Source organism: Oncorhynchus mykiss, chromosome 22 (assembly GCF_057628025.1).
Source record: "Oncorhynchus mykiss isolate SJ-2025 chromosome 22, ASM5762802v1, whole genome shotgun sequence".
In the NCBI taxonomy this organism is placed as follows: Eukaryota; Metazoa; Chordata; class Actinopteri; order Salmoniformes; family Salmonidae; genus Oncorhynchus; species Oncorhynchus mykiss.
In genome coordinates, this window is record NC_143043.1 from 12010857 (window position 1) to 12034817 (window position 23961).

Here is a 23961-nt window from a genome sequence, read left to right on the forward strand (position 1 = left end):
ATCAACAGTGTTTATCGCCCTATCCCTCTCTCATACCTGCTGCAGCGGCCACCACAGAACATCAACAGTGTTTATCGCCCTATCCCTCTCTCATACCTGCTGCAGCGACCACCACAGAACATTATGTTTATCGTGTTGCTGAAGCTGCAACACAATTACAATAATTTCTGACTGAAAAGTTCTGTTACCAAAATGCCTCGTTTGTTAAGGAAACACATTCCCTTTTCCCTTGACCTTTGCTCTCTTTACGTGACACGTGTATGCATTGATAGGGCCGGACCTATAGCATATCATAATCACATCAAAAAATTGGTTATAACAAGCTCTGAACACCGTAACACGTAACAGCAAAATGTATGTAGAGGATGTGAAAAATTAACATGAAACGAGGCTTGTTTACTGGTTGCTCGGGAGTTAAAGGGGGAGTCAGATGTGTGGAATAAATTTGACTAGTTGTGGAAAATACTGGAGATCAAGTAAGAGAAGGTAAGGAGCTGCTTGCATATTGTGTGTCCCAAACAGGTGCTGTTAGATTGTGTGTCCCAAACAGGTGCTGTTAGATTACAATATAATTTCTCTGACCATTTGGAACAATGTAAACAACATTTAAATAAATTTAGCGTACAAGAGTTTTTTGGTTTTGGTTAAACCTTTATTACAGCAAAGACTAAAAACAATTGCATGATTTTGTGAATGCAATTGCCAAAATGGAACGGTTGATTTATTGTTTACGCTAATTATTCAAGGGTCGTTTTGATGTTGTCCGATTTAGGCATGGCTCGCAGTCAACGTTCCAATTCATCCCAAAGGTGTTCGATGGGGTTGAGGTCAGGGCTCTGTGCAGGCCAGTCAAGTCCTTCCACACGGATCTCGACAAACTATTTCTGTATGGTTCTCGCTTTGTGCACGGGAGCAACGTCATGCTGAAACAGGAAAGGGCCTTCCCCAAACTGTTGCCACAGTTGGAAGCACAGAATCATCTAGAATGTCATTGTATTGGTCACATACACATGGTTAGCAGATGTTAATGCGAGTGTAGCGAAATGCTTGTATGCTGTGGCATTAAGATTTTCCAACAATGGAACTAAGGTGCGTATCCCGAACCATGGAAAAACAGCCCCAGACCATTATTCCTCCTCCGCCAAACTTTACAGTTGGCATCATCATCAGACTGACAGATGGAGAAGCGTGATTCATCACTCCAGAGAACGCGTTTCCACTGCTCCAGAGACCAATGGCGGCGAGCTTTACAAGACTCCCGCTGTCGCTTGGCATTGAGCATGGTGATGTTAGGCTTGTGTGCGGCTGCTCGGCCATGGAAACCCATTTCATGAAACTCCCGACGAACAGTTATTTTGCGGACGTTGTCTCCAGAGGCAGTTTGGAACTGTGTGGTGAGTGTTGCAACTGAGGACAGGCAATTTGTACACGTTATGCACTTCAGCAGTCCCATTCTGTGAGCTTGTGTGGCCTTCGCGGCTGAGCCGTTGTTGCTCCTAGACGTTTACACTTCGCAATAACACCTATCTATCTAAAATCATACTGTCGTTATACGGTATATTGCTGAAGCTCATGCAAACTAGACGCTTGTGAAAGGCACTCATTAAATATAACATCTGTGATCTCAATCTTGCTAGCTCCTATTTGTGCCCTTTCCTCTATTCCAAAGTAACATTGTATACATACAGACATGTTAAGCTCCTACATTGTGGGAGGCAACCCTTTTTGTCTTGAGAGACTAAGAGCCATGGGGAGATTGTACACAGGATGGGTTCTCTCAGACTGGTGAGATGGATGGACATTCTTCCCTGGGAGAGGAGGGGAAAGAGCCAGGTGTCTAGTGTTTTTGGTCCTGCCCTGGTTTGCCCTTGATTGGCTGCTGACTGTGTGTGTGTACAAGAAGCCGTATTCAACTGAACAGGCTTCACACGTGCTGCACGTCCTCCCTTGCCTTAGTCACATACACTCCCCACTGAGCTCTACGGCACCCTGCCAGCCACACAGGCGTGCACACACACACACTGGCCCAGTTATCTATGGAGAGAAGGAGGAGGAGGTGTGAGCAGAGAGAGGGAGAGAGAAAATAATAGGGTAGGGAGGAGAGATGGAGAGGGTATGAGTAAAGGGAAAAGAGGAATGAGAAGGGAGGCTGAGTGATGAGCGTGTAAAGGAGGAGAGAGAGAAGGGAGGGGTGGAGACCTCAAAGCATACGGCCTTAGCGACAATTGCTTTTCCTCCTTCATGACAGAGCGGGGGGACGAGGGAGGAAGGCAGTGGTAAGTTTTCTGGATGGAGAAAAGGCTTAGCCATAGTAACAGTTTAGAAATGCTGTTAGTATTTTCATGTAAAAGGAATCAATGAGCCAACCTATGGAAACACTCAGACATTTTGCATAGAATTTATGTCTTGCCAGTTACCAACAGCTGTTACTGTACCTACAACTCACACCTACCCCACAATGTAAGCTGTTAGAAAGGCAGAACCCAGAGAGTGAGAGGGAGGATGAGAGTAATTGACTGGTGCATATTAGTCAGGTGATGAGAATCCTCCTTCCTGTGTGACCATAGAGCAGATTCTCAGCTGGAGAAGAGCGAGAGAGAGGGGGAGGAAGAGGAGAGAGGGTGTCTGCCTGCCTGCCTGGAGTTATTGTCATCTCTCTCCTCTCTAGTGCTGCCGTCTGCTCAATAGGAATCAGTGACACAGAGAACGGAGAGAGTGGAGAGAGAGAGAGAGAGGGGGGGGGGAGGAAAGGCAAGCTGACAATCCTGCTGCATTATCTGCCTGGTAGTGGAGCGATAGAGAGCTATAGAGGGAGGGAAAGGGAGAGAAGAAGAGGGCTGCTGGAGGATGTAATGGCGTTTAAGGGAGTTCCTGCAACCACACAAAAGGCTTGGCATGTATGGTAATGTATTGCATTTGTGTTTGATGTGGTGATATATTCTCGATGACCAGTGTGTATGTTATTGATTAGGTGTGTGTGGCTTTGAAGATATGTGTGTGTTTGACCCAGTTAAATCTCCCACTTCTCGGTTGGTGTGTGTGTGTGTGTGTGACAGTAATGACTGTGTGTGTTAGCAGTGGCTCACTCCCTGCCAGCCCTAACTGAGGCGTGAGAGAGGGAGGGAGGGAGGTTGGCTGAGCTGCCCTGATTTTTATGTCTGACATTGACCGCTTCTGCTGCAAGGCCGATGGTTCTTAACTGTGTGTGACTCCTTATGTTTATTTTAGACTGCCACCTCTGTCTCTGTCTGCAGCACCATGTTATGATGAGGTGTTGTGCCTGGTCTTGCTGCAGGAGCTTTGATTTGGGTTACATTCTCTTGCCTCCATTTTCCAGTGTTGCGTTACCAGTAGAGACTAAAAGTCAGTGTCTGCGTATGGTACAGTATGTCCTTTCTAATGCAGTAAGCTATGCTCTGTACGTGTGTCCAAGTCACAGGCTGATGAGATGGCGAGAAGACATTGTAGAAGACAGGACACAAATCACAGGATGCAAATCAAATAGCAGTCACGTGCCGAATACAACCGGTGTAGACCTTACAGTGAAATGCTTACTTAGTAGCCCTAACCAACAACCAACAAGCAGCTTTAAAAAATACAGATAAGAATAAGAAATAAAAGTAACATATCATTAAAGAGCAGCAGTAAAATAACAATAGCGAGACTATACACAGGGGGTACCGGTACAGGATCAATGTGCGGGGCACTGGTTATTTGAGGTTATATGTACATGTAGGTAGAGTTATTAAAGTGGCTATGCATAGCTGATAACAACAGAGAGTAGCAGTAGCTTAAAAGAGGGGGGGCAATGCAAATAGTCTGGGTAGCCATTTGACTAGATGTTCAGGAGTCTTATGGCTTGGGGTTAGAAGCTGTTTAGAAGCCTCTTGGACCTAGACTTGGTGCTCCGGTAGCAGAGAGAACAGTCTATGACTAGGGTGGATGGAGTCTTCGACATTTTCTAGGGCCTTCCTCTGACACCCACTGGTATAGAGGTCCTGGATGGCAAGGAGCTTGGCCCCAGTGATGTACTGAGCCGTTTGCACTACCCTCTGTAGTAGAGGTTGACCGATTAATCGGAATGGACGATTAATTAGGGCCCATTTCAAGTTTTTATAACAATCGGAAATCTGTATTTTTGTACGCCGATTTTATTATTATTATTATTATTATTTTTTTTTTTACAACTTTATTTAATGAGGCAAGTCAGTTAAGAACACATTCTTATTTTCAATGACGGCCTAGAAACGGTGGGTTAACTGCCTTGTTCAGGGGCAGAACGACAGATTTTTACCTTGTCAGCTCAGGGATTCAATCTTGCAAACTTAGAGTTAACTAGTCCAATGCTTTAACCACCTGCCTCACGAGGAGCCTGCATGTTACGTGAATGCAGTAAGAAGCCAAGGTAGGTTGCTAGCTAGCACTAAACTTATCTTATAAAAAACAATCAATCAATCATAATCACTAGTTATAACTACACATGGTTGATGATATTACTCGTTTATCTAGCGTGTCCTGCGTTAATAAATCGATGCTGTGCGCTTTCGTGAAAAAGGACTGTCGTTGCTCCAACGTGTACCTAACCATAAACATCCATTCCTTTCTTAAAAGCAATACACAAAAGTATATATTTTTAAACCTGCATATTTAGCTAAAAGAAAGGTTAGCAGGCAATATTAACCATGTGAAATTGTGTCACTTCTCTTGCATTCATTGCACGCAGAGTCAGGGTATATGCAACAGTTTGGGCCACCTGGCTCATTGCGAACTAATTTGCCAGAGTTTTACGTAATTATTACATAACATTGAAGGTTGTGTAATGTAACAGCAATATTTAGACTTAGGGATACCATCCGTTAGATAAAATACGGAACGGTTCCGTATTTCACTGAAAGAATAAATGTTTTGTTTTCGAAATGATAGTTTCCGGATTCGACCATATTAATGACCAAAGGCTCGTATTTCTGTGTGTTATTATGTTATAATTAAGTTTATGATTTGATAGAGCAGTCTGACTGAGCGATGGTAGGCAGCAGCAGGCTCGTAAGCATTCATTCAAACAGCACTTTCGTGCGTTTTGCCAGCAGCTCTTTGCAATGCTTCAAGCATTGCACTGTTTATGACTTCAAGCTTATCAACTCCTGAGATTAGGCTGGTGTAACTGATGAGAAATCGCTACCTAGTTAGTGGGGTGCGCGTTAATAGCGTTTCAAACATCACTCGCTCTGAGACTTGGAGTAGTTGTTCCCCTTGCTCTGCATGGGTAACGCTGCTTCGAGGGTGGCTGTTGTCGATGTGTTCCTGGTTCGAGCCCAGGTAGCGGCGAGGAGAGGGATGGAAGCTATACTGTTACACTGGCAATACTAAAGTCACTATAAGAACATCCAATAGTCAAAGGTATATGAAATACAAAGGGTATAGAGAGAAATAGTCCAAGAATTCCTATAATAACTACTACCTAAAACTTCTTACCTGGGAATATTGAAGACTCATGTTAAAAGGAACCACCAGCTTTGTTCTCATGTTCTGAGCAAGGAACTTAAAAGTTAGCTTTTTTACATTGCACATATTGCACTTTTACTTTCTTCTCCAACACTTTGTTTTTGCATTATTTAAACCAAATTGAACATGTTTCATTATTTATTTGAGGCTAAATTGCTTTTATTGATGTATTATATTAAGTTAAAATAAGTGTTCATTCAGTATTGTTGTAATTGTCATTTGTTGTAATTGTTCAATATCCAAGATGGTGTATCAGCCAGACGTATTTGTGCTTCATCTTGTCGTGTCGTGTATATATGTTTTTATATATTTTTCTTCGCATATCTTTTTATATTTTTCTAAACCCTTATTTCAAAATACTCTCCTGCAACCCGCCTCACCCAATGTGATGTGGACCTGCTTTTTCTCTAAAGTTTTTCTTTGCCTCTTACTGAAATCTCTCCAACATAAACTAGCCAGCTAACTAGCCGGCTAACGGTCATCAGCTAACCTTAGCTCGGAGAGCTCTTGCCAGTTTGTACAATGCGATTCAACCAGAGCATACCGGACCTATTTTTTCTCTCCATATCCCCGGATTCCTATCGCAAGCTCTGAACCTTCTCACCTTCCGACCTTCGCAGCTAACGTCCCCTGAATGCTAGCTGTCTAGAGCACAACGGACTGTTGGCTTACGAGGCCCATCGAATACATGGAATACATGAATACAAGTCACTAGTTAGCAGTCAGCTATCCTTTGCTAGCGGTCATCAGCTACCTTTATCCCGGACAACTCTCGCCAGTCTGTACAGCGTGACTCAAACCAGAGCTAGTCAGCCATATTCTTCTCTGCTCTGAACCTATTTTTTTTTGTTATAATTTTTTTTATTATGATATCTTTTAATATATTTTTTTCCCACCTGGAATTATAGCAGCTAACGACCCCTGAACGCACAGCCGCTAATCTGCAGTCTGCTAGCTATCTTAGCACATTGGACTGCTGACTTAAGAGGCCCTTCGGACATATTTTTTCGGCCACTATACATATTTTGCCAATTGGCCTGGTTTACCACACGGAGCCCTGCTGATCCGTCCACTGATGTAACTACACAAGGGGGGCACAACAGACTTTCCTCCGTCGCGTCATCCCTCTAAGGCCTTTCTGTTAGCCTGCTAGCCCCGTGCTGCTTGAAGCCACGCACTGGACTTGTATGATCACCCGGCTACGCATGCCTTTCCCTAACGTCACCATGCCGTGTCGATTACTGTTCTAGTTTGTAACTATTGTTTTATTTCACTGTAGAGCCTCTAGCACTGCTCAACACGCCTCGGCTAACAATTTAGTTCCACCCCCCACACACGCAGTGACATCACCTTGTTTAAATGCTATTTCTAGAGACAATATATCTTTCAATATCACTATATGCACAGGTTTACCCCCACTGTATTCACATCCTACTATACCTTTGTCTGTACATTATGCATTGAATATATATGCCCAGAAATCTGCTCCTTTTACTCTCTGTTCTGAACGTACTAGGCGTCCAGTTCTGTTAGCCTTTAGCCGTCCCCTTATCCTACTCCTCCTCTGTTCCTCCGGTGATGTAGAGGTTAATCCAGGCCCTGCAGTGTCTACCTACACTCCTTCCCCCAGGCTCTCTCATTTGTTGACTTCTGCAACCGTAAAAGCCTTGGTTTCATGCATGTTAGCATTAGAAGCCTCCTCCCTAAGTTTGTTTTATTCACTGCCCTAGCACACTCCACCAATCCAGATGTCCTAGCCGTGTCTGAATCCTGGTTTAGGAAGACCACCAAAAACCTTGAAATTTCCATTCCTAACTATAACATTTTCCGACAAGATATAACGGTGTTGCAATTTACTGCAAAGATAACCTGCAGAGTTCTGTCTTACTATCCAGGTCTGTACCCAAACAATTTGAGCTTCTACTTCTTCTAAAAATGAACCTTTCCAGAAACAAGTCTCTCATCGTTGCCGCTTGCTATAGACCACCCTCTGCCCCCAGCTGTGCCCTCGACACCATATGTGATTTGATTGCCCCCATCTATCTTCTGAACTCGTGCTGCTAGGTGACCTAAACTGGGACATGCTTAACACCCCGGCCATCCTTCAATCTAAGCTTGATGCCCTCAATCTCACACAACTTATCAATGAACCTACCAGATATAACCCCAAATCCGTAAACACGAGCACCCTCATAGATATCATCCTAACTAACTCACCCTCCAAATACACCTCTGCTGTTTTCAACCAAGAGCTCAGTGATCACTGCCTCGTTGCCTGCATCCGTAATGGGTCTGCGAGCAAACGACCACCCCTCATCACTGTCAAACGCTCCCTAAAACACTTCTGTAAGCAGACCTTTCTAATCAACCTGGCCGGGGTATCCTGGAAAGACATTGACCTCATCCAGACAGTAGAGGATGCCTGGTTATTCTTTAAAAGTGCCTTCCTCACCATCTTAAATAGGCATGCCCCATTTAAAAAAAATTTAGAACCAGGAATAGATATAGCCCTTGGTTCACTCCAGACTTGTCTGCCCTTGACCAGCACAAAAACATCCTGTGGCGTTCTGCATTAGCATCGAATAGCCCCCGTGATATGCACCTTTCCAGCGAAGTTAGGAACCAATATACACAGGCAGTTAGGAAAGCTAAGGCTAGCTTTTTTAAACAGAAATTTGCATCCTGCAGTACAAACTCAAAAAAGTTCTGGGACACTGTAAAGTCCATGGAGAATAAGAGCACCTCATCCCAGCTACCCACTGCTCTGAGGCTAGGAAACACTGCTACAACCGACAAATCCACTATAATTGAGAATTTCAATAAGCATTTCTCTACGGCTGGCCATGCTTTCCACCTGGCTACCCCTACCCCGGTCAACTGCCCGGCACCCTCCACAGCAACCCGCCCAAGACCCCACCACTCTGAAAGAGCTGCAAATTCTGGACCCCTACAAATCAGCCGGGCTAGACAATCTGGACCCCCTCTTTCTTAAATGATCTGCCGAAATTGTTGCAACCCCTATTACTAGCCTGTTCAACCTCTCTTTTGTATCGTCTGAGATTCCCAAAGATTGGAAAGCTGCCACGGTCATCCCCCTCTTCAAAGGGGGAGACACTCTAGACCCAAACTGCTACAGACCTATATCTATCCTACCTTGCATCTCTAAGGTCTTCGAAAGCCAAGTTAACAAACAGATTACTGACCATTTTGAATCACATCGTACCTTCTCCTCTATGCAATCTGGTTTCCGAGCTGGTCATGGGTGCACCTCAGCCACGCTCAAGGTCCTGAACGATATCATAACCGCGATCGATAAGAGACATTACTGTGCAGCTGTATTCATCGACCTGGCCAAGGCTTTCGACTCTGTCAATCACCACATTCTTATTGGCAGACTCAACAGCCTTGGTTTCTCAAATCATTGCCTCGCCTGGTTCACCAACTACTTCTCTGATAGAGCTCAGTGTGTCAAATCGAAGGGCCTGTTGTCCGGACTTCTGGCAGTCTCTATGGGTGTGCCACAGGGTTCAATTATCAGGCCGACTCTCTTCTCTGTATACATCAATGATGTCGCTCTTGCTGCTGGTGATTCTCGAATCCACTTCTACACAGACGACACCATTCTGTATACTTCTGGCCCTTCTTTGGACACTGTGTTAACAAACCTCCAGACGAGCTTCAATGCCATACAACTCTCCTTCCGTGCCCCCCAACGGCTCTTAAACGCAAATACAATTAAATGCATGCTATTCAACCGATCATTGCCCGCACCTGCCCGCCCATCCAGCATCACTACTCTGGACGGCTCTGACTTAGAATATGTGGATAACTACAAATACCTAGGTGTCTGGCTAGACTGTAAACTCTCCTTCCAGACTCACATTAAGCATCTCCAATCAAAAATTAAATCTAGAATTGGCTTCCCATTTCGCAACAAAGCTTCCTTCACTCATGCTGCCAAACATACCCTCGTAAAACTGACCATCCTACCGATCCTTGACTTCGGCGATGTCATCTATAAAATAGCCTCCAACACTCTACTCAGCAAACTGGATGTAGTCTATCACAGTGCCATCCGTTTTGTCACCAAAGCCCCATATACTACCCACCACTGCGACAGGTACGCTCTCGTTGGCTGGCCCTCGCTTCATACTCGTCGCCAAACCCACTGGCTACGGGTTATCTACAAGTCTCTGCTAGGTAAAGCCCCGCCCTATCTCAGCTCGCTGGTCACCATAGCAGCACCCACTCGTAGCACACGCTCCAGCAGGTATATCTCACTAGTCACCCCCAAAGCCAATTCCTCCTTTGTTCGCCTTTCCTTCCAGTTCTCTGCTGCCACTGACTGGAACGAACTGCAAAAATCACTGAAGCTGGAGATTCCCATCTCCCTCAATAGCTTTAAGAACCATCTAACAGAGCAGCTCACAGATCACTGCACCTGTTCATAGCCCATCTGTATACAGTCCATCTATCTACCTCATTCCCATACTGTATTTATTTATTTATTTATTTATTTATTTAGCTCCTTTTGCACCACAGTATCTCTACTTGCACATCCATCTTTTGCACATCTACCATTCCAGTGTTTAATTGCCATATTGTAATTATTTCGCCACCATGGCCTATTTATTGCCTTAACTCCCTTATTTCACCTTATTTGCACTCACTGTATATAGACTTTTTTCCTTTTTGTTCTACTGTATTATTGACTATGTTTTGTTCATTCCATGTGTAAATCTGTGTTGTTGTATGTGTCGAACCGCTATGCTTTATCTTGGCCAGGTCACAGTTGCAAATGAGAACTTGTTCGTAATTAGCTTGCCTGGTTAAATAAAGGTGAAATAAAAAAAATACAACATTGTCAGTAGCTCAAGACGTCCTTAGATATCGTGCACCAGTTGTTATTTACAAAAATACATCATCCGCCGCCCCTTGTCTTACCAGACGCCGTTGTTCTATCCTGCCTGTAGAGCGTATAACCACCCAGCTGTATGTTGATAGTGTCTTTGTTCAGCCACGACTCCGTGAAGCATAAGATGTTACAATTTTGAATTTCCCGTTGGTAGCTTAATCTTGCGCGTAGGTCATCTATTTTATTCTCCAAGATTGCACGTTTTCTAGCAGAATGCAAGGAAGTGGGCATTTATTCGACCGCCTACAAATTCTCAGAAGGCAGCCCGCCCTTTGGCCCCCTTTTCTCCGCCTCCTCTTCACGCAAATCACGGGGATCCGGGCCTGTTCTCGAGAAAGCAGTATATTGTTTGCGTCGGGCTCGTCAGACTCGTTAAAAAAGGATTCTGCCAGTCTGTGGTGAGTAATCGCAGTCCTGATGTCCAGAAGTTATTTTCGGTCATAAGAGACGGGAGCAACAAAGTTGTACAAAATAAGTTTTACAAAATAATGCAAATACATGAACAAAGAAACACAATCGGTTGGGGACACATAAAATATCAGTCTTCTTCTCCGGCGCCACTGTTCTGCATGCTGCAGAAGTGTGTTTAACTATCTGTTTAGGCATTGGTCATGGTCATGGTGTATTTGTATTGGGGGATTATGCTATGGCCTTTATAGTGCTGCTGGCTGTTCTGTCTTCAGTCTTTACTCCTTTGCTTGTGTTGGAGAACTACAGCATGTGCAGGCAGGCTCTTGTTCCAACCCAGAACTAACACCTGATGCCTAATGAAGGTTGTGATGAATCAGGTGTGTTAGTTAAAGCTGGGCTGGAACAAAAGCCTGTACCTCTCCCAAGACCAGGGTTGATGGCTTGAGGTCCAGATCATGTCTTCCTTCACATGCTTCCTGAATTTTTATTTTTTATTTTTATTTATTTCACCTTTATTTAACCAGGTAGGCTAGTTGAGAACAAGTTCTCATTTGCAACTGCGACCTGGCCAAGATAAAGCATAGCAGACAACAGAGTTACACATGGAGTAAACAATTAACAAGTCAATAACACAGTAGGGGAAAAAAAGAGAGTCTATATACATTGTGTGCAAAAGGCATGAGGGGGTAGGCAAATAATTACAATTTTGCAGATTAACACTGGAGTGATAAATTATCAGATGGTCATGTACAGGTAGAGATATTGGTGTGCAAAAGAGCAGAAAAGTAAATAAATATAAACAGTATGGGGATGAGATAGGTAAAATTGGGTGGGCTATTTACCGATAGACTATGTACAACTGCAGCGATCGGTTAGCTGCTCAGATAGCAGATGTTTGAAGTTGGTGAGGGAGATAAGTCTCCAACTTCAGCGATTTTTGCAATTTGTTCCAGTCACAGGCAGCAGAGAACTGGAACGAAAGGCGGCCAAATGAGGTGTTGGCTTTAGGGATGATCAGTGAGATACACCTGCTGGAACGCGTGCTACGGGTGGGTGTTGCCATCGTGACCAGTGAACTGAGATAAGGCGGAGCTTTACCTAGCATGGACTTGTAGATGACCTGGAGCCAGTGGGTCTGGCGACGAATATGTAGCGAGGGCCATCCGACTAGAGCATACAGGTCACAGTGGTGGGTGGTATAAGGTGCTTTAGTAACAAAACGGATGGCACTGTGATAAACTGCATCCAGTTTGCTGAGTAGAGTATTGGAAGCTATTTTGTAGATGACATCGCCGAAGTCGAGGATCGGTAGGATAGTCAGTTTTACTAGGGTAAGTTTGGCGGCGTGAGTGAAGGAGGCTTTGTTGCGGAATAGAAAGCCGACTCTAGATTTGATTTTAGATTGGAGATGTTTGATATGAGTCTGGAAGGAGAGTTTACAGTCTAGCTAGACACCTAGGTACTTATAGATGTCCACATATTCTAGGTCGGAACCATCCAGATGCTAGTCGGGCGTGCGGGTGCAGGCAGCGAATGGTTGAAAAGCATGCATTTGGTTTTACTAGCATTTAAGAGCAGTTTGAGGCCACGGAAGGTGTGTTGTATGGCATTGAAGCTCGTTTGGAGGTTAGATAGTACAGTGTCCAAGGACGGGCCGGAAGCATACAGAATGGTGTCGTCTGCGTAGAGGTGGATCAGGGAATCGCCCGCAGCAAGAGCAACATCATTGATATATACAGAGAAAATAGTCTGCCCGAGAATTGAACCCTGTGGCACCCCCATAGACTGCCAGAGGACCGGACAGCATGCCCTCCGATTTGACACACTGAACTCTGTCTGCAAAGTAGTTGGTGAACCAGGCAAGGCAGTCATCAGAAAAACCGAGGCTACTGAGTCTGCCGATAAGAATATGGTGATTGACAGAGTCGAAAGCCTTGGCAAGGTCGATGAAGACGGCTGCACAGTACTGTCTTTTATAGATGGCGGTTATGATATCGTTTAGTACCTTGAGCGTGGCTGAGGTGCTCCCGTGACCGGCTCGGAAACCAGATTGCACAGCGGAGAAGGTACGGTGGGATTCGAGATGGTCAGTGACCTGTTTGTTGACTTGGCTTTCGAAGACCTTAGATAGGCAGGGTAGGATGGATATAGGTCTGTAACAGTTTGGGTCCAGGGTGTCTCCCCCTTTGAAGAGGGATGACTGCGGCAGCTTTCCAATCCTTGGGGATCTCAGACGATATGAAAGAGAGGGGTAACAGGCTGGTAATAGGGGTTGCGACAATGGCGGCGGATAGTTTCAGAAATAGAGGGTCCAGATTGTCAGGCCCAGCTGATTTGTACGGGTCCAGGTTTTGCAGCTCTTTCAGAACATCTGCTATCTGGATTTGGGTAAAGGAGAACCTGGAGAGGCTTGGGCGAGTAGCTGTGGGGGGGGCGGAGCTGTTGGCCGAGGTTGGAGTAGCCAGGAGGAAGGCATGGCCAGCCGTTGAGAAATGCTTGTTGAAGTTTTCGATAATCATGGATTTATCGGTGGTGACCGTGTTACCTAGCCTCAGTGCAGTGGGCAGCTGGGAGGAGGTGCTCTTGTTCTCCATGGACCTTACAGTGTCCCAGAACTTTTTGTAGTTAGAGCTACAGGATACAAATTTCTGCCTGAAGAAGCTGGCCTTTGCTTTCCTGACTGACTGCGTGTATTGGTTCCTGACTTCCCTGAACAGTTGCATATCGCAGGGACTATTCGATGCTATTGCAGTCCGCCACAGGATGTTTTTGTGCTGGTCGAGGGCAGTCAGGTCTGGAGTGTACCAAGGGCTATATCTGTTCTTAGTTCTGCATTTTTTGAACAGAGCATGCTCATCTAAAATGGTGAGGAAGTTACTTTTAAAGATTGACCAGGCATCCTCAACTGACGGGATGAGGTCAATATCCTTCCAGGATACCCGGGCCAGGTCGATTAGAAAGGCCTGCTCACAGAAGAGCTGAGGGGGGTCGGTAGCAGGCGGCAACAGTGAGAGAAGAGAGAGTAATTTTTAAAATTAGTAGTTAGAACTGTTTGGGTATGGACCTGGAAAGTATGACATTACTTTGCAGGCTATCTCTGCAGTAGACTGCAACTCCTCCCCCTTTGGCAGTTCTATCTTGACGGAAAATGTTATAGTTGGGTATGGAAATCTCATAATTTTTGGTGGCCTTCCTGAGCCAGGATTCAGACACGGCAAGGACATCAGGGTTAGCAAATTGCTCTTAGAGCTGCAGCCACCAGAACAAGCAACTGAAACCAATAGAGACTACATGTTGAGACTGGGGCCTGCTGCCTGCCCCAGGTACAGGAGGGGGAGCTACTGCTCTTAACCAGCTGGCTGGACTGACTGACTGGTTGACTAGACTGTCTGCTGCAGATGGCTTTCTGCTTGGCTGACTAGCAGGGATTATTAGTTGGGATTGGGCCGTTTGTTGCTGAGGTGTGGATGAGGATGAGGATCAAAGTGATTCAGATCTCCATCCTGTCCCAAAGCAATGAGTGTAGACTTGGCTTCCCTACTGGAAAGCTTGGTGGCCCTGACCTACCACCTGGCTCTGTGTTCTGGGTTAATCTCTCTGTGAACCCTGGGTGGGGTTAACGGTTAGCCACAAGTTAACATTTGCAGTAGCATCCAGGCTAAACTCCCATCCGCCAAGCGTGAGCATTAGTGTCCAGGCTGCTCCTGAGTCCTGTCATCTGTGACAGACAGAGAGTTACTAGTGTGGGTAGAGGGAGGATTAAGTCTATCCTTCCAAGGATGAACAGAAGGAATGTCCGCTTGGATAAGATGAATGGACATATGATGTGGTGAGATGAAGGATTTGAGGAGGATGAGGACATTCTGCAGGTCGCCTCTGTTATCCCTTTCCCCTTCCCTGTTTCTCTCCCCCTCTCTGTCATGTTGCTGCAGTGTAATGGGGTCGTTGAGGTATGTGTGGTGTGTGTTTTAAAGGGCTGCTTTCTGCTGCAGTGAAAGGCTGCTGCTCTGCTATGTCTGCTGCTGGTGTGTCTGTCTGAGTGACTAGCCTCCCCTTCACCTGGTGGGTGCACATCTGAAGAGACTGAATAGGTAAAAAGTATATGTCGAGGAGCCCTCTGGAAGGTTAGGTGAGGCTATCGCAATATTGATTACACCTATCCAGTCTCATTCAGATTTACAAACGCTAGACTAGGGGGAGTTGGGAAAATGATATCATCCACAGAGAGTTGAGGAGACGTTGCAGCAGGATCCTGGAGGCTAGTCCCATAGGCCAGGGGTTCTCAAACCTCTCCTCGTGGGACCCTCAGCCGTTCTATGTATTTGAACTATTCCACAGCTATAGCACACCTGATTTTTTTTATAGCACAACTAATCATCAAGCCCTTGACTAGGTGAAACTGATTAGTTCAGGGCTTCAACAAAATTGTGAAATGTCTGGGGGTCCCCATGGAGAGGTTTGAGAACCACTGCCATTGGCAACCCTGTCTTTGTGTACGCACTCTGTCTGTTGACCCGTTAGACCATCCATTGGATCAGTTTCACGTTATACTTTTTAAGCAGACGTTTGTCAGCCTAGAGGAACCAGACGTGTGTATCCTTCGTGTAAAATGCTGAACCTTTGTCATATTGGAACAAAGTTGCATGGAAACCCTCCAACCATGTCTCTCTCTCTCTCTCTCCCTCTCTCTCTCTCTCTCTCTCTCTCTCTCTCTCTCTCTCTCTCTCTCTCTCTGTCACTCTCTCTCTCTGTTTTTCTGTCTCTCTCTCTCTCTCTGTCACTCTCTCTCTCTCTCACTCTCTCTCTCTGTTTTTCTGTCTCTCTCTCTCTCTGTCACTCTCTCTCTCTGTTTTTCTCTCTCTCTCTCTCTCTCTCTGCAGCATTTTCAACTGGCTTTGATTGACTCCAACCCCTGCACTTTGTCCAAAGCTGAAAGTAAGTAACATTACACCCCCATTTCTCTCTGCATGCACAAACAGCATTCCTCTCCTGTTTGGTACCATCACTGAAACCCCAATTCATTACCTCTCTCTCCTGTTCTCTCCCAGCATCTTGAGTTAGGTAGGCGAGCTGATGTGTTGCTGGATTATTAAATATGACATTGTCAAGTTGACCATTTCTCAGTATTTACCACATAAAGGAAAGGCCACAAAATGCCGGCTGGATATTTTTATAATTTGATTATTTCCTCCCAGTTGTCATGCCATTTCCCCACAGCCCGTTTGCCTGAGCCGGGGGTTGTCAAGGAGACACGCGCGCACACACACACACACACACACACACACTCCGAACGCCTGCCTAAGACTGGGTTGCCTAGGAGACAGCATTAGGGGGGATCGGGCATAAAGTACCTCGGCAGAGCTGAGACTCTGACACACACTTACATGTGAGCAGTTTCATCCACACACACACACACACACAGGGGACCTAACCTCCCCCTCTCCCATCTGTAACCACACACCATGCAGACTACTTTGGTCTGCACCCATCTTTTCTCCACAGGGATACAGAAACAGTACATGGATTTATTTGCTATAGCTCTCTGTAAAAACATGTTTTTCTTCAATCATGAATTTCTACCAGTTGTTGCTGTAGCTTCTGTTTTGGTTGCATCACTAGGGGAAATGTGAGAGAGCACCCTATGTAAGTGATTATTCTCCTGTCCTGTGTATCAGTTTATATCTCTAGCTCTCTCTTTTTCTATTCACAGTTCAGTTCCACATCGCTCATTTGTATGAGATTCAGGTAAGAAATCCATCCTTATTCCCTCCTCTTCTCTAGTGCTGGTAGTAAAGGCTCCACTGCTGTAGCAGCCAGGTTTTTACCTCAAGTGGGTGCTACATATTGGTGTTGGGTCGGTTGAGTATGCCCCATGAAATGAAGAGCTTCTTTCTCCTTAGTAAATATAAATCTCTATATATTTACAGTGCGACCTTTTGCCACATTTCAGGCTTCAAACATAAAGATATAAAACTGTATTTTTTTGTGAAGGATCAACAACAAGTGGGACACAATCATGAAGTGGAACGACATTTATTGGATATTTCAAACTTTTTTAACAAATCAAAAACTGAAAAATTGGGCATGCAAAATTATTCAGCCCCCTTAAGTTAATACTTTGTAGCGCCACCTTTTGCTGCGATTACAGCTGTAAGTCGCTTGGGGTATGTCTCTATCAGTTTTGCGCATCGAGAGACTGACATTTTTTCCCATTCCTCCTTGCAAAACAGCTCGAGCTCAGTGAGGTTGGATGGAGAGCATTTGTGAACAGCAGTTTTCAGTTCTTTCCAGAGATTCTCGATTGGATTCAGGTCTGGACTTTGACTTGGCCATTCTAACACCTGGATATGTTTATTTTTGAACCATTCCATTGTAGATTTTGCTTTATGTTTTGGATCATTGTCTTGTTGGAAGACAAATCTCCGTCCCAGTCTCAGGTCTTTTGCAGACTCCATCAGGTTTTCTTCCAGAATGGTCCTGTATTTGGCTCCATCCATCTTCCCATCAATTTTAACCATCTTCCCTGTCCCTGCTGAAGAAAATCAGGCCCAAACCATGATGCTGCCACCACCATGTTTGACAGTGGGGATGGTGTGTTCAGCTGTGTTGCTTTTATGCCAAACATAACGTTTTGCATTGTTGCCAAAAAGTTCCATTTTGGTTTCATCTGACCAGAGCACCTTCTTCCACATGTTTGGTGTGTCTCCCAGGTGGCTTGTGGCAAACTTTAAACAACACTTTTTATGGATATCTTTAAGAAATGGCTTTCTTCTTGCCACTCTTCCATAAAGGCCAGATTTGTGCAATATACGACTGATTGTTGTCCTATGGACAGAGTCTCCCGCCTCAGCTGTAGATCTCTGCAGTTCATCCAGAGTGATCATGGGCCTCTTGGCTGCATCTCTGATCAGTCTTCTCCTTGTATGAGCTGAAAGTTTAGAGGGACGGCCAGGTCTTGGTAGATTTGCAGTGGTCTGATACTCCTTCCATTTCAATATTATCGCTTGCACAGTGCTCCTTGGGATGTTTAAAGCTTGGGAAATCTTTTTGTATCCAAATCCGGCTTTAAACTTCTTCACAACAGTATCTCGGACCTGCCTGGTGTGTTCCTTGTTCTTCATGATGCTCTCTGCGCTTTTAACGGACCTCTGAGACTATCACAGTGCAGGTGCATTTATACGGAGACTTGATTACACACAGGTGGATTGTATTTATCATCATTAGTCATTTAGGTCAACATTGGATTATTCAGAGATCCTCACTGAACTTCTGGAGAGAGTTTGCTGCACTGAAAGTGAAGGGGCTGAATAATTTTGCACGCCCAATTTTTCAGTTTTTGATTTGTTAAAAAAGTTTGAAATATCCAATAAATGTCGTTCCACTTCATGATTGTGTCCCACTTGTTGTTGATTCTTCACAAAAAAATACAGTTTTATATCTTTATGTTTGAAGCCTGAAATGTGGCAAAAGGTCGCAAAGTTCAAGGGGGCCGAATACTTTCGCACTGTATATTAGGGATGCACCGATATTACATTTTTGGCCGATACCAATGCCCAATATTTTCCTTGCCCAAAAAAACGATACCGATATTTTACATTTTTGCGCCTTTTAAGCATTCTAGTACAGTTAAATAGTTCACACACACACGGACCAAAAAGTAATTTTGTTGGCAAACCTATTTATTTCACTTACTTGCTGTGCTGTAGAGGTCAACCGATTTATGATTTGTCCGTGTCGATACCGATTGGAGGACCAAAAAAAGCCAATTACGATTAATATATATAATTTTAATAATGACAATTACAACAATACTGAAAGAACAATGAACACTTATTTTAACTTAATAAAATCAATTTAGTCTCAAATAAATAATGAAACATGTTCAATTTGGTTTAAATAATGCAAAAACACAGTGTTGGAGAGGAAGTAAAAGTGCAATGTGTGCCATGTAAAAAAGCTAATGTTTAAGTTCCTTGCTCAGAACATAAGAAAGCTGGGGGTTCTTTTTAACACGAGTCTTCAATTTTCCCAGGTAAGAAGTTTTAGGTTGTAGTTATTATAGGAATTATGACGCATTGACTCGTTCTCTCTATACCATTTGTATTTCATATACCTTTGACTATTGGATGTTCTTATAGGCACTTTAGTATTGCCAGCCTAATCTCGGGAGTTGATAGGCTTGACGTCGTAAACAGCGCTGTGCTTCAAGCATTGCTAAGAGCTGCTGGCAAACGCAGTAAAGTGCTGTTTGAATGAATGCTTACAAGCCTGCTGCTGCCTACCACCGCTTAGTCAGACTGCTCTATCAAATCATAGAATTAATGATAAAAAAACACAGAAATAGGAGCCTTTGGTCCTTAATATGGTCAAATCTGGAAACTATCATTTCGAAAATGAAACAAATCGGCCGACGTCTACTGTGCTGTTTCATTGTTCATTCTCAACCAGGATTTCATCATACATGTCAAGCAGTGAAGTTTCCGCTCTGTCTATCTGTGGTCTCTCTTCCTCGGTGCACATCTTGTCCAGCTGTGTCTGCAACATTTCACATAAACCCTGTTTCTGGTCTGCATCGAAGTAGCAGTCCTTGTACCTGGCATTGAGCATGGTGGCGACACAGTAAAGAGGCTCAGAGAGAATGCCACCGAATCGCTTGTTCACAGCCTTGAGTACTTTTCTAAGTTTTAACCCCACAGTCTGTGTTTGCAGTTTTGTTGAGCAGGCGTATCAATGCCATGACAGAGGGTATCACGTCTGCTGCAGACGCGGTTGTTCGAATGGCGCCAGGAGTGTGTTTGTGTTTTCAAGTTGCAATACGGCTTTCCTCAGTACAAAATCCTTGTCGACCCACTGTCAGACTCTGCATGCTCACGGGGCTGACATTGCTGGTCCAAATGTCAGCCGTGAAGCTAATAGCAGTGACGCCCATAGCAAGTAGCTCATAGATGTGCGTTTTGGTAGGGCAACATCTGAAAAATAGCGCCTACTTGGTAGTGTGTGCCGGGGCTCAAGGTGCTCGACCAGCTGGCGAAAATCAACATCATCCATGATAGGGAACGGTTGATTGTCAACCGTTCCCTATCATTCTTGGTGTTAACCTTTTCTCACGTACCATCACACGGGTGTGATCATTCTACAGTGGTCCCTGTAGCGTACGATCAAACCAGTGTGATTAGAACGCTTATTTAGAACGGACCGTTTTAATTGAGTAAAACACTCTCTGGAAGTCGAAAGTAATCCTACGATGGGTAGTTTCTGCGTGCTGCCATGTTTTTTTCTCTCTCACGGTAACCAAATATAATAAGAGAAGACAAGATGAGTTTGGTCTGTTTATAGTATGAATGTTGGGTGTGTCGTCTACCATCGTTCACATCCCACCATTCATTTCCGGAAGTTCTCAAAAAATGAGTGAATCTTTACTCACCTCATTTTGTTATAACATCTTTGGTCCCACAGACGATTACGTGAAACCAAGAATGCTTTGTAGCTCATCATAATCAGTACAAACTTCAACAACAAAAAAATACATGTGCCCATTATAATCTATGCCAAAAATCGGAATGCATGATTTGTCAATAGAACTTTAAAACATGTAAGTGTATAAATAATTACCACACAAAACATTTTCTGATAGTAATTTATTGATACAAGTGACATGTGCCAGCAGTCAATTACTTAACCTCTCACTTCCACTCTGAGCCATTCAGTGTTTTTGTATACAGTGGGGCAAAAAAGTATTTAGTCAGCCACCAATTGTGCAAGTTCTCCCACTTAAAAAGATGAGAGAGGCCTGTAATTTTCATCATAGGTACACTTCAACAATGACAGACAAAATGAGAAAAAAAATCCAGAAAATCACATTGTAGGATTTTTAATGAATTTATTTGCAAATTATGTTGGAAAATAAGTATTTGGTCAATAACAAAAGTTTATCTCAATACTTTGTTATATACCCTTTGTTGGCAATGACAGAGGTCAAATGTTTTCTGTAAGTCTTCACAAGGTTTTCACACACTGTTGCTGGTATTTTGGCCCATTCCTCCATGCAGATCTCCTCTAGAGCAGTGATGTTTTGGGGCTGTTGCTGGGCAACACGGACTTTCAACTCCTTCCAAAGATTTTCTATGGGGTTGAGGTCTGGAGACTGGCTAGGCCACTCCAGGACCTTGAAATGCTTCTTACAAAGCCACTCCTTCGTTGCCCGGGCGGTGTGTTTGGGATCATTGTCATGTTGAAAGACCCAGCCACGTTTCATCTTCAATGCCCTTACTGATAGGAGGTTTTCACTCAAAATCTCACGATGCATGGCCCCATTCATTCCTTCCTTTACACGGATCAGTCGTCCTGGTCCCTTTGCAGAAAAACAGCCCCAAAGCATGTTTCCACCCCCATGCTTCACAGTAGGTATGGTGTTCTTTGGATGCAACTTAGCATTCTTTGTCCTCCAAACACGACGAGTTGAGTTTTTACCAAAAAGTTATATTTTGGTTTCATCTGACCATATGACATTCTCCCAATCTTCTTCTGGATCATCTAATTGCTCTCTAGCAAACTTCAGGCGGGCCTGGACATGTACTGGCTTAAGCAGGGGGACACGTCTGGCACTGCAGGATTTGAGTCCCTGGCGGCGTAGTGTGTTACTGATGGTAGGCTTTGTTACCTGCTCTCTGCAGGTCATTCACTAGGTCCCCCCGTGTGGTTCTGCTATTTTTGCTCACCGTTCTTGTGATTATTTTGACCCCACGGGGTGAGGTCTTGCGTGGAGCCCCAGATCGAGGGAGATTATCAGTGGTCTTGTATGTCTTCCATTTGCTAATAATTGCTCCCACAGTTGATTTCTTCAAACCAAGCTGCTTACCTATTGCAGATTCAGTCTTCCCAGCCTGGTGCAGGTCTACAATTTTGTTTCTGGTGTCCTTTGACAGCTCTTTGGTCTTGGCCATAGGAGTCTGGACTGTGACTGTTTGAGGTTGTGGACAGGTGTCTTTTATACTGATAACAAGTTCAAACAGGTGCCATTAATACAGGTAACGATTGGAAGACAGGGGAGCCTCTTAAAGAAGAAGTTACAGGTGTGTGAGAGCCAGAAATCTTGCTTGTTTGTAGGTGACCAAATACTTATTTTCCACCAAAATTTGCAAATAAATTCATAAAAAGTCCTTTGTGATTTGCTGGATTTTTTTCCCCCTCATTTTGTCTGTCATAGTTGAAGTGTACCTATGATGAAAATTACAGGCCTCTCTCGTCTTTTTTAAGTGGGAGAACTTGCACAATTGGTGGCTGACTAAATACTTTTTTGCCCCACTGTATGTATGAGGCTAGTGAGATAAGCTGCAGCATCAGCAATGTCTTTTCAAAAGGAGACAACTCACAGATGCGGAAATTCTGGAGGTTTTTTTTAATGACAATGAGTCTGAGTATGAAAGTCAGGAATCAGATTCTGACAGTGAGGAGCTGCCTCCCAACCTTGTAGCCATTGAGAACCGTGAATCTGAGGACTCCTTGTCCACGATGAAGTCCCAGGTCCCTTTGAAGATGCTGGTGGTGGTGGAGGCAGACCGACAGTGGATGAAGTACAGGAGTTCTGTGGTAGCTGGAAGGCTGCCAGCCATTTCACCCCTCCTGGCCCTGCTGTTTGCTTTGATGAGTCCCAGTCTGGAGTGCAACGCCCCTTGCCATTTTCATCTGAGGCAGAGCGCTTCAAGTTGTTTCTGACAGTGGAGCTGGTCGGAGAGATAGTTGAGGAGACCAATCGCTATGCCTTGGAGCTACAAGAGAAGAGGTAGCCAGGCGTGTGTGGGAAACTCGCTAAATGGCTGACAAGCACAATTAGTAAAATGTATACCTTCCTGGTGACCATCCTTCTCATGGGGATAGTAAAGTAGAACTCCCTAAGAGAATACTGGAGAATACTTTGCCACCCTCTTTCCCCAAGACCGCTTCCTAGTTCTGCTGTGAAGCCTGTATTTCGTCAACAATGCTCCTGTCATCCTAAATGACCCCATTTATACAAAATAAGAAATGTTCTTACCAGCCTGACATCATCATTTGGTCGAGTCTTTGTGCCATACAAGGACCTATACATTGATGAGTCCCTGATGTTATGGAAGGGTCGGCTGGCGTTCTGTCAATATAGACATGAAGACAGGATTTGTCCAGGACATTATAGTTTACACAGGGTCCACCACTGTCATCCAACATTATGAGGGGCCTGGGGTGTCCGGGTCCGTGGTGATGACCATGCTGGCTCCTCATCTCAGCAAGGGACACACTTTGTATGTGGACAATTGTTACAGCAGTCCCACACTCTTCCAGCATCTGCTCTCCAACAGCACAGGGGCCTGTGGCACAGTCAGGTCGAACAGGAAAGGATGCCGGCATTTGGATGCAGGAAGATGCAGAGAGGGGAGGTGGAGTTCCAGGAGAACGGTCAACAGCTGGCAGTAAAGTGGCATGACAAACGAGACGTCTTTGTCCTCCACTGTCTATACAGCAATCATGTCGGCCACAGGGAAGGTGGACCACCTGATGGGAGAGAGAAAAATCAAACCAGACTGTGTGCTTGACTATAACCTCAAAATGTGGATAAGGCGGACATGATAAACAGCTTTGTGGAATGCACTCGGAAAACGTCCAAGTGGTATAAGAAGATATTTTTCCATCTGATCGATGCTGCCCTCAATGGTCACGTAATTCACCGCCAACTAACATGTGAGATGATTACTGAACAAGGTATATTTTGTAATTGGACATACAGTTCACATACAAATCACATACAGAAACTATTAACATAATAATGCACTTACTTTCATAGAAACACAGCCTGGATTTGAACCAGGGTGTCTGTAGTGACACCTCTAGCACTGAGATGCTGTGCCTTAGACCGCTGCGCCACTTGGGAGTCATAAGTCCAGGGTAGCTTCAAAATACAACACAAGCTAATACTTCTCTGATGCAATTAGCATTGTTTTCCAGAGCTAATAGAAGAATGTAGCTAGCTACATAAGCACGATTTAATATAACAACACCATAAAGGTTATGAAATGAGTAACGTTACCTCGCGTGTCCGCGGTCATAAGGAATATACACAAATATATTATGCTCCATACATAGTGAGCTGTGGTAGAAACGGC

General features: G+C 44.5%; 1 protein-coding gene across 6 annotated transcripts in view; it reads left to right on the forward strand.

The window, feature by feature from the left end:
- kdm6a (lysine demethylase 6A) overlaps positions 1-23961 on the forward strand; it is a 92913-nt gene that overhangs the window by 36640 nt on the left and 32312 nt on the right. For 4 of the 6 annotated variants that reach the window (XM_036958693.2, XM_036958694.2, XM_036958695.2 and 1 more), the window contains 2 exons: positions 15709-15763; positions 16539-16573. In XM_036958693.2, coding sequence (XP_036814588.2) covers positions 15709-15763; positions 16539-16573 — 90 coding nt within the window. Of the gene's footprint in view, positions 1-2539; positions 2903-15708; positions 15764-16538; positions 16574-23961 lie in introns of those variants that run through there. The other 2 variants (XM_036958697.2, XM_036958696.2) reach the window with 2 other exon arrangements.